Source organism: Corythoichthys intestinalis, chromosome 20 (assembly GCF_030265065.1).
Source record: "Corythoichthys intestinalis isolate RoL2023-P3 chromosome 20, ASM3026506v1, whole genome shotgun sequence".
NCBI lineage: Eukaryota > Metazoa > Chordata > Actinopteri > Syngnathiformes > Syngnathidae > Corythoichthys > Corythoichthys intestinalis.
The window spans coordinates 23792491-23808549 of record NC_080414.1 but is presented as its reverse complement, the minus strand read 5'-3'; the positions used below and the strand labels follow the sequence as shown (position 1 = coordinate 23808549).

At 38.1% G+C, this 16059-nt stretch overlaps 1 protein-coding gene across 3 annotated transcripts in view; it reads left to right on the top strand.

Annotated features, from left to right (window-relative positions):
- The window catches only part of LOC130908646 (myosin-11-like), a 57446-nt gene that overhangs the window by 20356 nt on the left and 21031 nt on the right, over positions 1 to 16059 (top strand). Inside the window, exon 1 of one of the 3 annotated variants that reach the window (XM_057824303.1) lies at positions 15272 to 15415. The exons of the other annotated variants lie outside the window; for them this stretch is intronic. Coding sequence (XP_057680286.1) covers positions 15356 to 15415 — 60 coding nt within the window. The 5' untranslated portion in view covers positions 15272 to 15355. Of the gene's footprint in view, positions 1 to 15271; positions 15416 to 16059 lie in introns of those variants that run through there. 3 annotated transcript variants of the gene reach the window in all.

The following is a 16059-nucleotide window of genomic DNA, read 5'->3' as shown; positions in this document are numbered from 1 at the left end:
AAATTTTAATCGTTTGACAGCCCTAATTTTTTGTTATTTTTTAAATTTTTTTAGAAAAATGTACTTCTAAGAGTAGTTTTACTAAGCTATACTGTTTACTTGAGTAGATTTGTGAAGAAAAAAACGCTACTCTTATTCCTCTACTATGGGCTAAACAAGCCGTTACATTTTTCCTCTTTATTCTACTTAAAGTATTAGAATTTGCTTTTTTTTTTTTTTTTTAACCAAAGACTCCATCAGTGGCTCAACCAGTTTCACCAATAAGACATCGTAACAATAATCACGACTCCATTATGCCAATCAGACTCAAGCTTGTTTGTCTATGATCACGCTGGCCTGTTAAATCATGTGGCATCTTTAAACCACCATAAAAATTTAAGTATTTGTCATAGAGAGCCGCCTTCAACATGACTCGAAAGGGCAGATTTTAATCTGTCTCCCTGTTTTTATTTGGTACCGATTGACCACTGAAAACCTGAGATACAATCTTTTTAGTTGAATAATAGGAAGCATGTTTTCTCCACTAGAGGGCACTCATGCTCTTTGGAAGAATAATGCTTAATTTCTGTAGATTTTTTTTTCCCTCTCGCCGGAATTCAATTTTTTTATTTTTTTTTAATATATGTTTTGGCTTAATGTGGTTATCTAATATGTTATATTGCACTATAATAATAACAGTTCACATAGATAAATTTGTGCTGGAAAAAAAATACCGTTGTTTAAAAAATAATAATAATAAAATCAAACATCTTAAGCAGTTACTCACAATGTCACTCATTACTTGAGTATTCTTTTAACCGAATACTTTTACACTTGTGCTTGAGTAGATTTTTTTGGATGACTCCTTTTACTTTTTCTGGAGTAATATTATTTTGAAGTAACGCTGCTCTTACTTGAGTAAAAGTTTTTGGCTAGTCCACCCACCTCTGATTTGGCAAAGTAATTTTGTGTGGGCTGACAAGGAGGTAAAGCTGTTGCTTAATGTACCTATAAGCTACAAAGTTAGGCCGTATAGACAAGTTTCCGAGGTACTTCCGTTTTACTTCCACATTTCTGCTCGCGTATTTCATTTTCGACATTCTCTAACCAAAACAACAATGGAGCTAGAGTGGCATCACTCATTAAAATCCCTCAACAAATACAATTTGGAAATACCGCATTCATCTGCCATCATCACGATATGGGAGGAAAATATGTTCATGAAGGCAGATGTGGAACCTGTGCCACCACAAAGACCGGGTCTTTATGTAGCCATGTTGACAACGTTGTGCTCAGAGGTGGGTAGTAACCGTTGTAAATGTCCTCCGTTACGTTTACTTGAGTTTTTTTTTTTTTTTTTTTTTTTTTTTTAGTTAGAAAAATGTACTTCTAAGAGTAGTTTTACTAAGCTATTGTAAGCTGTTTACTTGAGTAGATTTGTGAAGAAAAAACGCTTCTCTTATTCCGCTACTATGGGCTAAACATGAGTCGTTACATTTTTCCGCTTTACTCTACATTATTAGATTTATTATTTTCTTTGCCAGCGATGCCAAGAATAGGTCTACCGATTTCATCAATGAGACATCACAACAATAATCACGACTCCTTTATAGCATTCAGACGCAAGCTCATTCAATATTCATGCCAGCCTGTTCAATCATTTGATGTCTTTAAAGCACCGAAAAAATGAAGTATTGGATATAGAGCGCTGCCCTCAAAATGACTCAAAAGCAAGGATTTCAGCCTCTCTCCCAGTTTTTATTTGGCACCGATTGACCACGGAAAACCGGAGATATGATCCGTTTAAGTTTAAAATAGTAATTAGAAAGGAACTCTTCACTAGTTAAACTAGGAACTATTTTTTTCCACCAGAGTGCACTCATGCTCTTTGACCAATAATGCTTCATTATTATTTTTTTTCTCTCGTCAGAATTCAATGATTTTTTTTTATTATTATTATTATTTCTTTGGCTTAACGTGCTTATGTAATGGGTTATCACCATAACAACAGTTCATATAGATAACTTTTTGCTCAGAAACAAAATACCATTGTTTAAAAAAAACAAATCCAACAAAAATATAAGCAGTCATCACTATGTTACTCATTACTTGAGTATTCTTTTCACCAAATACTTTTTTACTTGTACTTAAGTGAACGTAGTCATCCCAAAAAATTACTCGAGTAATATTATTTTGAAGTAACGCTACTCTTACTTGAGTAAATTTTTTGGCTACTCTACCCACCTCTGGTTGTGGTGGGATGAAAACGCAAAAATTTGAAATCACCTTCCAGAGTGGAAATCTTGATAACACTCCCACCTGTCGTCGCCGTCTAAACAGTTGACAACGCAAAAGTGAGTTTTGTTTGACAACTGACTTCCGTACGCCGGAACAGTTGGAGGCGATAATGCTTTCATGTATTTGTCAGTGAAGGGGACAGGCAAACAGTCTGACAGTGTATGAAATGAATGAATTAATGTTCAAGTAGCAATTTGTATAGACAAGTTTCCTGTGCGAAACATCGGCGACGACATCTTTGACATTTTCTGCTACAGACTCCCAGTTAAGTCAGAACAACATGAAGTGTGGTTGAAGTAAGCAGAGTGAAGAGACAGTTAAAATTGCAAAATCAAACCAGAGGAACCCACGGAATCTCCGAAAATGGATTCAGCACGATGTAGATGAGGCTCCGAGACTTTCTGTGTTGTGCGTTGGTTCTCAACAAGGTGAAGCTCCAATCTGGGACTGTGTGCATCATTTGACAAGGCGACAAGACTTAAAAATTGACTCAATAGGCTTTACCAAGCTGTAAACATCAGAACACTTTTCAGCAGTTTTTTTTGGCACCAAAATGTTATTCCAAAACCTGTTGGGATTAAAATTATTCATTTCTTGTAAGTATATTACATTTTTGGATCGGGGGAAAATGCTTTTACTTTTTACTTATAAAGTTTAAAGCAACTACTTTAGTACTTTTACTTGAATACATTTTTTCTTAGGTACTTCTAGTTTATTTAAGTAATTTTTTTGCACCTGTACCTTTTACCTGCACCTTCTTTCCTGAGCGAAACATGGGCATCGCTGTCTTTGACATTTTCTGCTACTGACTTCCGGTTTAGACAGAGCAACATGAGGTGCGGTTGAAGTAAGCAGTCTGTAGACAAAGTTAAAACTCCAAAATCAAACCGGAGAAACCCATGGAATCTCCAAAAATTGATTCAACACGACGTAGATGAAGCGTGCGTTTGTTCTTATCACTTCATTGATCATTCGTGGACAAAATTCTAACAGTCTGTGCAGCCTGTGTAGAGTGTGTGAGGTGTACAATGATATGCAGGCCTCTTGAGTGACAAAATGAGGCAAAATTACAAATAAAATTACAGTTGCCGAATGCAGAAGGGCTGACACAGATTTTGTTGTTACAAGCAAATACTACAAGGTATTCTTCATCTGGTTAGATTATAGTTATGGTATTATAAGTAGGGTTGTTCCGATCATGTTTTTTTGCTCCCGATCCGATCCCGATCGTTTTAGTTTGAGTATCTGCCGATCCCGATATTTCCCGATCCGATTGCTTTTTTTTTTGCTCCCGATTCAATTCCAATCATTCCCGATAATTTTTCCCGATCATATACATTTTGCCAATGCATTAAGAAAAAAATGAATAAAACTTGGACGAATATAAACATTCAACATACAGTACATAAGTACTGTATTTGTTTATTATGACAATAAATCCACAAAATGGCATTTACATTATTGACATTCTTTCTGTGAGAGGGATCCACGGGTAGAAAGACTTGCGACTTTGTATATTGTGACTAAATATTGCCATCTAGTGTATTTGTTATCACTAAATGATACTGCAGCCATGCCCCAATGCATGATGGGAAGTTGAACCATAATGGGAATTGGAACCATGACTGTGCGTAGTGCTAGCAATTTATATATCTTCTCTGTGTTGGGAAATAAAATAAGGGGTTAAGAAAAAGATCAAATGCGATCTTGCTTCCCCACATTGCTTCCCATGATATTTCTAATCGTAGGGAGAGGGATTGTAAGGCTTTAGCCAATTAAATAAAGCCTCCAAAAACTGCCAAAATCCACTCTACTAATTTTATGCTGCCTTTTATCTCTCTATATAGGTAAAATGGCGCCATTACAGATTGAGCGCGATAATGCGTGAGTGGCTCATGCAACGCATGCATTAATTGCATTAAATTTTTTAACGTGATACATTTAAAAAAACTTATTACCGCCATTATTGGGATAAATTTGATAACCCTACCTTAAACCTAAACTAAAGACTCTGGATGAGTGTAACATATTATGTCTGTAACGTTAAATACAATTGGAAAACAATTTAATTAAAAAATATATATATATATTAAAAAAAAAGCATGGCCGATATTTTTTTGCCGATTCCGATACTTTGAAAATGACGTTATCGGACTCGATCGATAAGCATCATCTCTAGTTATAAGCTCATCACAAATGTACATATAAACACATATGTGTAAGTTAAGTCGAGTCAATAAGTATGTCATTCTTTTAATTGCAGATATTGATCGCAAAAAAACTTCTGGACAACATGATTCCATTTCTTCTTTTATTTCAAACGATTGGTGCATGTGCAAAAAGGTCAATAAATCACAATTTATAAAATTATTAGAAAAATATTAACGAAGGTGGAGCATAAGTCGAGCCTTCCATCATAAAAGTAGAATGCACATAGTCTCGATATATGTCCATCATCGTACAGTAAGTGTTGTTGTGAGGCACATTAAGGTGTCTTCCCTTGCCTCACAGCATTTTCCACCTGTAAATAAACGAACAAAAACTGACATTTATGCATTTAGGGTAGGGTGACCAAACGTCCTCTTTTGCGCGGACAAGTCCTACTTTCACGTAGTATCCTCGTGGTCCGGGCGGGTTTTATAAATTCATAAAAATGTCCGGTTTTTATGATTTTTCACGGGACCAATTTGAAGAGAATCCCTCCGGCCGCTGGGTGGCAGCAGTTGACATGGCTCCTACTAGAAGGGAGGGAAGGAATAGTTGTTCTTGCTTCTGTTGGCAGTTTACCCATTATCATGAGGCATTACCGCCATCTACTGGGTCGACGATTTGGCCACAACGCCTAAGTTTTTTAGGATAAATACGTATATAGTGGCAACTGTTGACTTCTGTCGGATCTTTGACTGTAAAATCCCATTTGGTGTCGCATCGTTGCGCTGTTGATGATTGTAAACTTTTAAAGCAGAGTTTGATTTTTGCCTCAGCTAGCTATCAGTAAGCTAAACCGCGCTAGGCATTATGGGAAACGTAGTTTTGAACTGCTACGTTTGGAAACATGCTGGTTGAATAGTTTGTCATTTTATTTCGGGTTTTGTTTGTGTGCAATCTAGAACATTGAATGAGAATATCAATTGAATGGGAATAACAATTTGTCAAGGACAGTTGTCGTGATAGTAATTTATAAAAATGTTTAGTTGGCACATAGCCTACTGTGTGTATGTGTATTGACTGGACTACATTTCTATGGGTCTGCATTTTTTTTTTTTTTTTTTTCAAACTGCATTTTTCCATCCAGAGTGAGGGGGCACACTTTAAATATATTAAAGTGATATAGGCATCTTTGAGTGAACTTCAAGTGAAATTCAAGTATCTTGAAGCCGGGCTCAAGTGTCGAGTGTCCTCTTTTTTGGAAATCAAAATATGGTCACCCTAATTTAGGGTAAGAAGCAAATGAATGACTCGTAGTAGATGAGTGTTTGTTTTCCATTTCTTCAAAGCTACTGATGTCTCAGCTGTGACGCAAATCACAGAATTGTAGTCAAATTGAACATAATTGTGCCATCGTACTGATTAGCAACAGGCTAGTAGCAGATAGCATCTGTTGCAGCCACAGCAGTACAGCAGTTGTAGTGAATAATATTAAACATAATCAAAATTCCAATCATCATCGTAATAACAAGATCAAAGACAACAAGTCGTTTCATGTGCAGTATTTTACCTTTAGTATTTTTGGAGCACTTGACACATGAAAATGCAGGAATAGGAAGAGCATACCTTCCATAACACAGCGGCAACATGGCTACATAAACACCCGGTTTTTGTGGCTTGGTTCCACATCTGCCTTCATGAACATGTCGTGATGATGGCAGATGGATGTGTTTCCAAATTGTATTTTTTGAGGGATTTTAATGAGTGATGTCACTCCAGCTCCATTGTTGTTTTGGTTAGAGAACGTGGAAAACGGAAGTCGCGAGCAGAAATGTGGAAGCCGAAGTACCTCGGAAACTTGTCGATACAGCCTAACATTGTAGCTTAGAGTTACATTAAGCAACAGCTCTACCTCCATGTCAGCCTACACAAAATTACTTTGCCTTATAAGAGGTGGGTGAACTAGCCTAAAGATTTTATTGTAAGAGTAGCGTTAATTCAAAATAATATTACTCCAGAAAAAGTAAAAGCAGTCATCCAAAAAATCCACTAAAGTACAAGTGTAAAAGTATTTAGTGAAAAGAATACTCAAGTAATGAGTAACATTGTGAGCAATTACTTAAGATGTTTTGATTTTTTTTTTTTTTTTTTGAACGAACGTTCATTGGCTGCCACCCTCCCACTTCAATCAGATTGGATGTCTATTCGTGATAAACTCATTTAAATTCATAGCAGCATAAAAAGAGTCGCACGATGAGACATCTATCATTATCAGTGGCAGTGAAAGAGTTGACAATCAGCTCAAAAAATTCTTTTTATTATTCAAGGCTGCTGGCTCTTGAATAATTATTGTTCTAAAGGTAGTCGTACCGCATTTGAAATTCAGTGCAATCAGACATTGCAAAAGAAATCGAGTGTTGGAGTGGACTTTTCTATTCACCACATGCACATGGACTTACAAAATGGATAATAAATGACTCAGTATGGACCTTTTAGTCATGTTCATAAATGTAGTTTAAGCTACTTTTTATGTTTTTTTTTAATTCCACATTAAAGATCCATTAACACACTGCTGAGTTTTTCTTTTTCTCATGTAAAATCTCTGTCCTTGGTTGCTTTCCCTTCCTTTCTGTGTTGTTGCATAATGAGAAACACAGAGGGAAGGGGGCATTTCAATTGTAAAACTAATATCGAGGGTACGGTTATATAACTGCGATATCCTTCAATAAAAAAAAAAAACACTGAAAAAGCTGCACCTTTGGGGTCATGTCTGTAGACAGACATTCTCAGACTATATAGCTTTTTCATACTTTGTAGTGCTCAATGTGAGAGTGCTTTATCCTGTCCTCAGAAATGGTAATGAACAAATCGAGGATGAAACGTCTTTGTCCAAAAACTGCATTTAAATCGGACACAAGGATATACTTTTAAAAAATTACAATAAAAATATTTGACACTTGAGAGGATGGAGAGCCTATTCGTGATGTTTATTAGTGCAAATGAACTTTTATAAGTCTTAGTTTTACAGAGTACAGGGACAATATTTACTCTCAACTAGCAACGACAATCTACTCTTTAGAGCAGGGGTGTCCAAGCTTTTTGCAAAGGGGGCCAGATTCGGTGTGGTAAAAATGTGGGGGGCCGACCTTGGCTGACGTCCTTTACGTAGAACAATATAAGCAAATTTTAGCAAGCCATTCTGTGTGTCACATTTGCTTTATTATTTTTTTAAATTAAAAATTTCAACAATCTCGCAACTAGCCTTTGTGGCGTACTCTCTCGACTCTCGGGCTCTTGCGAAATACTGCTGCTGTGAAATTAAACTAGCTTCAAATTGCTTTAATTTCTCGCTACATATCTTCGCTGTAATCTTGTTCTACATGTCAGCGTGTCTTGTTTGGTAATATCGCCTAACACTGAACTCTTTAAAAGCAGCGAATGTCTCTTTGCAAATAAAGCAGACACAGTTGTTGCGTATTTTAGTGAAGAAATAGTCCAATTTTCATCTATCCTTGAAGTGTCGGCCGTCGCAGTCAACTTTCTTTTTTTGTTGAGTGTCGCCATTTTAGAAAATTGGGAGTAAAGGGTCACACAGGGTAATGTTGCTTAGAGGGCTGCTGCTTTTTAGTGGGTAAATAAGGAGTAGCATTTATTGTGTAAGCTACTTCATATGCTGGTAGCAGTACTGCTGACCAATTTATTAAGTCTGTGTGCGGGCCAGACGTTATTGATTTTATGACAGAGGCTGGGGGCCGGATGAAATTTGTCCACGGGCCGCATTTGGCCCCCGGCCCGGACTTTGGACATGTCTGCTTTAGAGGGTATTTTTCCGTAAAGTCTTAGTTCTTATAATAATCCATGTGTTATTCATTTTTCAAAGTACATTGGTACCTCAACGTACGAATTTAATCGGTTCTATGACCCGGTTTGTATGTTCAAAAGGTTGTAATCTCGAGTCCAATTTCCATATAAGAATACATTATAATCTAATTTATTTGTTCCACAAACCTATGATAAATCCTTAATAAATAAAACAAATGTGACCAAGGCTGTCAACAGACTTGCAGGGGCCTGGGGACAAGAGACCATTATAGGGCCCCCTACCCCTGCCACTGGCTTGTCACGATAACATACGCAGTACTTTTAACGCTTTGCATCTAATGACAGTGTAACTTTTCAAATTATTTAATTTGAGATGGACAGTTAAATTAAACAGACACAATATAAACAATAGAGGTGGGAATCTTGGGGCACCTAACGATTTGATTACGATTCAGAGGCTACGATTCAATTATAAATCGATTATTGATGAACACCCCCACCCCTTTTTTTTTCTTTTTTTTTTATGTATCGTACATTAGTTCCAAAAGTGTTCAAAAATCCTCTCAGGCAAAACCAAACTACTATTTCAGTATCAAGTTAACAGTTCAAAACAGTAAATAATATACTCATGTCCCCATTCTGTAGCAGCAGTGTTAAGTTAGAGCTACATTCAATTAATTTAATGATGTGAATCAACTGTTAAAGTTGTTAAAATTGCTTCCGTTATTCCATTATTTCCCTTCTGTCTACTTTCGACATGTCAAAGTTTAAAAACTGTTTCATCATTTAAAGATAGATTCAAGTCAAGATTTTGCCGATTTAGGAGTATTTTGGATTAAAAGTTAATTAGGTTTGCTACAACAGAGCCTTTATTAGCAGTCTACTGCTTTAAGATGGCGGCTGTTTACTAACGCCGGCAAGTCTGTCATTTTGCATCTAGTTCTATATATATGTGATATCTACCGTAGCATTATGTGGCCGTATGTTTGTAGCAACTAGCAACTGGGCGTTCTTTGTAGGGGCTGTCGGCCGCAGTCAGGAATTATTGTTTTTTTATCTAGCGGCATGAGTTGAACATGATATTTACTCTCAATCCGTTCCTCTTTGCGTCCCGAAGACATTCATTTATAACATAAGTGAAATCCAGTTTTTGAGCAAGCTCACGCTCAATGGAGTGAATGGCTAGGTTTTTAAGCCTGCCCTGTGATATGGTGGAGCGTAGGTAGTTTTTTATTATTTTCATTTCACTGAAGGCTCGCTTTCCTCCAGCTACAGTCAGCGGCCAGTGACACACTCTAATCGGGCTTTGGTCACGGGGCACGTACGTAGTGTAGCCTTGAGTGCGCCAGAGTGGGGTCAAACCATTCTCTGCTAAGACAGAGGGGGTGCGTTGTGCAAAAAAAAGGAAAGGATATACACTCACCGGCCACATTATTAGGTACACCTGTCCAACTACTCGTTAACACTTAATTTCACTTTATCACATGGCGGCAACTCAGTGCATTTAGGCATGTAGACATGGTTTAAGACAATCTCCTGCAGTTCAAACCGAGCATCAGTATGGGGAAGAAAGGTGATTTGAGTGACTTTGAACGTGGCATGGTTGTTGGTGCCAGAAGGGCTGGTCTGAGTATTTCAGAAACTGCTGATCTGCTGGAATTTTCACGCACAACCATCTCTAGGGTTACAGAGAATGGTCCAAAAAAGAAAAAATATCCAGTGAGCGGCAGTTCTGTGGTCGTAAATACCTTGTTGATGCCAGAGGTCAGAGGAGAATGGCCAGACTGGTTCGAGCTGATGGAAAGGCAACAGTGACTCAAATAACCACCTGTTACAACAAAGGTAGGCAGAAGAGCATCTCTGAACCCACAGTACATCGAACTGTGCAGATGGGCTACAGCAGCAGAAGACCACACCGGGTGCCACTCCTTTCAGCTAAGAACAGGAAACAGGCTACAATTTGCACAAGCTCATCGAAATTAGACAATAGAAGATCGGAAAAACATTGCCTGGTCTGATGAGTCTCGATTTCTGCTGTGACATTCGGATGGTAGGGTCACAATTTGGCGTCAACAACATGAAACCATGGATCCATCCTCCCTTGTATCAACGGTTCAGGCTGGTGGTGGTGGAGTAATGGTGTGGGGAATATTTTCTTGGCACTCTTTGGGCCCCTTGGTACCAACTGAGCATTGTTGGAACGCCACAGCCTACCTAAGTATTGTTACTGACCATGTCCATCCCTTTATGACCACAATGTACCCAACTTCTGATGGCTGCTTTCAGCAGGATAATGCGCCATGTCATAAAGCTGGAATCATCTCAGACTGGTTTCTTGAAATTGACAATGAGTTCACTGTACTCAAATGGCCTCCACAGTCACCAGATCTCAATCCAATAGAGCATCTTTGGGATGTGGTGGAACGGGAGATTCACATCATGGATGTGCAGCCGACAAATCTGCACCAAGTGTGTGATGCCATCATGTCAATATGGACCAAACTCGCTGAAGAATGCTTCCAGCACCTTGTTGAATCTATGCCACGAAGAATTGAGGCAGTTCTGGAGGCAAAAGGGGGTCCAACACGTTACTAGCATGGTGTACCTAATAAAGTGGCCGGTGAGTGTATATTTGAAATATTTAAAATGTTAGTTTTTAAGTATATATATCGAGTAGAAAATAATATTTAATCAGACAATGATTAAAATAAAAATAAATAAAAAAATAAATAAAAAAACAATATGTGAATGTCAAGTAAAATAAATGAAGGGTCATTCAGACCTATGGACCTGAGACCCGGGACAACATTCCCGTTTGACCCCCCCAAACGGTGGTGGAGTGTACACAAATCGCTATGTGAGGTTTGGAAACCTGTGTTTGTGTGAATCCCTTGTGAGTGTATGTTGGCATCCTATTCTGTGCTGCCTGATTGCCAATCCTGACACCGAGTTTTTCTACTTCAGTGTGTCTAATTGTGCCTAGTCATGCGTGAATCCCATCAGACATGTGATACTCTTGCAGACGAGTGGAAATGCCGCACGGGAGCCGCACTAGGGCCACGGCCTTTCCCCGCCAATCGGGGGGAGATGCAAGCCAGCGCAGCCCATCCCACAAGCCGTCCTCGTAGTCCCCCAACCGACACGGAGAATGTAGTAGTTTTTTTGTTGCTGTTTTGAACAAACATACATCGAGATCTCATTTATCTTAGCAACTGGAGGCGTGTGACCCATTTTTCAAGTGGCCTAAACTTCCATGAAAGCGCATTCATCAAGGTTTCATTGGCCGTGACGTCCACCGACCGAACAGAATGCTACAACGACGCTGGCACCTCTGCTATATAGGACGCAGTCAAGTTTGCAACAAAATGCTGAGTGCCGCCGGGAACGCACCCTCCCATGGGGTTTCAGAATCTGCACCTTTAGAACTAAATTTCTCAAACCTCAGTGGTCGTAGAACATTTTGGAAGATGTTTGCGTACTTGTGGGAATGGACCATTTTTTATTTCTGCTTCATCGTACAAAAAAAAAAAAAAGGCCTTTTTTGAAAAAAGAAAATAAAAACTGAATTGTATACACGTGTATTATTTGCCCTTTAGGTTTTTGTTTTTTTGACCAAGAGTTTCCTACATTTGGTTTTCAGTTCCTGTTAAGAATTTTGCTTTCAGTATGTAAGGAGTACAAGAGATTGTAAAAGCTTTGTAGAGCTTTACACATTTCGGCAAAAACGGAATAGGTTTTTTTTTTTTTTTTAACCTGTCCATGATAAATACTGCAGGCACAAAACAAATAGCAAAAAAAAAAGGAATTATTTCCTCCGAAATAGTGCGACGACATTTCGAGACAATAGTCATCCCCTTGGATGCTTTGACAATTTTGATGCCTTCCATCTGCTTGAGGACCTTCAAGATTGTAAAATATTCTGCCTGGTTTCTCTTGCCAGTTCACGCTCATATTTTTCTATGATTTCTTTCTTCACTTCAATGGTAAGCATCACGTTCATCCTTTTTTCATCACTACTACCACCTGCACTATACATCTTAGGACCCATGATGATTTCTCTCACAAGAAAATCCGACGCTGTTGTAAGAGCATTTCTCATATGTGGAGACAGATGACAAGTCAAATTTTACGTCGTATGTCAAAATTGTATGTCGATGTGTTTTTATGTCGAGGTACCACTGTATTAGTCTTACCTAGAAATACCTATGATTACGGATGTCCTGATCCGATCACGTGATCGGAAATCAGGCCGATCACGCCATTTTTCAGAGGATTGGAATAGGGTGAAAAGGATCGGTTTTTATCTTTAAAAAATATGCAGTGGTACTCGGCATACGATCGCTTCGACACACGATCTTTTTGACATCCGACGTAAAATTTGACTCGCCATTTGTTTCTACATCCGACGACATGCACGAAATACGACGATTTTTGACAGTGCTGCAGTTTCTTTGTTTTGCCGGAAGACGGACGCACGGCTGATTTTCTTGTGAGAAGAATCAACATTGGATCCAAAAACGTTAGTGCAGGTGGAGAAAAAAAAGAAAAGATGATGCTTACCATTTAAATGAAGATGTGAATGATAGCAAAATATAAGCATGGTGTGCGCATCAATGAACTGGGTCGACAATAGGGCCATAGAATGTCGATCTCGGTCGGCGGTCCTCTTCCCTTCGCTAGTCTTTATAAGCTCAGCTGACAATTCTTATTGTGGTAACATTGCCAAAGAAATTGCCAGCTTCGTCAGGTTTCTAATCATTGATTCCATCAACTCACCTATTGTCCGCTGTTGTTGACGCCAGGATCGAAACAGAAAGTAAAATATTGCTCTCTTGCTCTCGTCACGTCAGCCCCGCGGTGCAGCATAAAAAAGTCCATCACATTTGAAATTCGTTATATTATTACAGATATTATTATTATTATTGCTATTATTATTATACTGGTTATTCAAATTTTTATTCATAATTTATTTGTTTTGCCCTTTGTAATTGCTATTTGCAATAGTAACAGCAGTATTTATTAAGGATTTAGTGTAGGTTTTTGGGCTATGGATCGAATTAATGGAAAGTCCTGCTCGACATACGACCATTTTGACTTACAAACAAGGTCCTGGAACGAATTAACTTCGTATGTAGAAGTACCACTATATTTGTTTTTCTGCTTGATGCTCATACAGCACCACAGCCTTCCTCTTGCTAAGTAGTGCAGCCAAAATTTCCAGAGAAACTTGCGTTTGGTACTTAACTCATTCACTCCCAGCCATTTTCACCGGAGCAAGGCCCTTCGCTCCCGACCGTTTTACTGGATTTTGACTGATTTTGCAAGGCCCACAGAAAATTCTGTTCTATTGCTATATAAATATGGAACTCACGAAAAGAAAGATTAGACTCTCTTCTTTCAGCAGAAAAAAAAGTTAGTTCATATCTTTTTCCATCTTTAGAAATCAGCATTAGAAAATAGCTTAGTTTGAGCAATTTTCCAATTTCTGATGAAAAAAACGGACAAATTGAGCTTTTTGTGAAAGCATATATTTCAAACATAGCTTTGACTTATACGCAGCTATTTTTTGCTTTAGTTACATCCCAAACATCTGAATATTGTTTTCCTTTTACAAAATAGGATACACAACAATACAAATAGAGCTTTTGATCGCAAAGTAACTATTTACACATCACTAAACTATTGAACTGTTGAACTTTTTGCGCACATAACAACGGGGAAGGCTCTCAGCTGCTCCCGTGGCTAATCTGATGAGTCCGGATCAAGATCGGTCTCGCTTTTTTCATCATCTTCATCGTTGGTTTCAACCTCAGGCTAAGGAGTAACGCAACGTGAATTCCGCAGAATGCGTGTGTAACCTGACGTTGTTGTGGACGTCACGTCCGTCTCATCAAGATAGATTTTTTTGAATACTTCTTTGACAACGGTTTCGTTTTCTTTTCAAAACACTCCTACAGTGTCATTTGCCTTTTTTTTCCCCGATCGTTCTTCACATTTTTCTCAAATTCTCACGCGTCTTCACAAGATCCCTCCAACTTCTGTTTCCTAACTATTTTTCTTCACTTCCTTTCTTGGCCCGAGATAAGTTCTTACCAAATGCGCTATTGACCTCCAGTGGCCAGTTTTATTGCTTTAAAATGGGTTTTGAGCTTTGTGCATTATATTTTAGAGAGATCGGAACCTATAGCTGCCTCTTGTAAAAAAAAAAATTTTTTTAAACGCAAACGATGTGTGAATACGTTTTTGGGACACTGAAGCAATTGAAAATAGAACGTATTTGTACGTTTTTGGGAGAAAATGAGTTAAAGATAACGATGATTGACAGGTTTGTAGCAGTGATCTTAACAGAGAAGCTTAGTAGCTCTACGATAAAAGGCACAAATGTGTCAATCATCGTTAAATTTGCAGCCCAGTCATAAGTGTGCTGTGGCAAGTCATTGTGGAAGTGAGAGAGGCTGTTCTCAGCAGCGTGAGTGGATTTGAGTGGACTCAGTCAATGAATGAATTTAATAAAGACGAGCATTTTTCTTAGTTATTTTTGTTTTAAAAAAATCACATTGTGAAGGTGGCATGTTGGGACAGTAATATTTTTGGAATTTTTGTTCAAATTTTTATTTTTTATTTTTAAATCTCGTATCTGATCGGGACTCTGTATGAACAGATTCTCAAAATCAGGTGACTTGGACTCGGGTGCAAAATTATGGAATTGGGACATCCCTACCTATAAGGCATTTACAAAATAGGAAATATCTCTACATCCAAGTTTTATTGACATTCATTTAACCTTAGCTAATATTAGAAACTTGTTGCCTCACTGCCAACTTTTTGGAACATTTTTGGAACAATTTTATTCATTTTCAGATGTAATTTTTTCCCTGTGATTTCAGTAAAAGCTTGCACTCCAAGGTCCTACTGGTAATTAAATCATGCTTTTAAGTGGTCAAAATTAGGTAGGTGGCTCCTATGATGAGTTGTGTGTGTGTGTGAGGACAAAATGGAATCTTTTCCTTGTGTTCATCAATGGAAGCCCAAGTATTGGTCGCCTTTCTTACACCCCTTTCACTAGCCATCCAATCAGTGACTGCAGCATCCAGGCAGAACTGTTAGTATGAGGCTGCTCTTGGAAACAGAGCAGAGTCTTGTGCATGAGCCTGCCACTCTGTCTCAGGTAGGTCCATTAACACACATGCAAATAGAGAAAAAAAAAGTTTGGGAGGATTTTATTTTGTCTAAGCGTATCAGACGTAGCGGAAGTCAAAAGAAAATCTGCCAGCATCGAGGCTTGCAGATTGATTGGATTGTACTCTGTCGCAAGCTGAATGTGTGAGCGGAATCTTGGAGTGTTTCTGCAAAGACTGCATTTAGAGTGGGGTGAAAAATAGCAAATTTATAGCAAGATTGGTTACTAATATTTTCAGGTCGTGTTAATTGATGTGATTGCTATTTTTCTGAATTATGGCACTGCAGCATGTTTTATAATGGGAGCCTAAATATATTGCATTAGAATATAATGACTGCATCTTTAATTTTAAAGGAATAAATGAGTGTTTTGTAATATCTAAATTGTGTTGCATATACATTTTGGACAAAATGAATTGCATATCCACGACACTCTTGATTAAATTAGTCGTTAATCATTCTGGGAAATACACCACACTGATTTCTACTCGCTTAAAACAATCTTGGCACGACAAATGAAAAGTGAAGTCATATTTTGGATTGTTTGGCAAAATGGATCGAATTTAGAAACACAAAAATTTGTCATGTAGCCAGTGAGTGCACTTAGGGATTTGAATTGCTCTTTGGTCTATT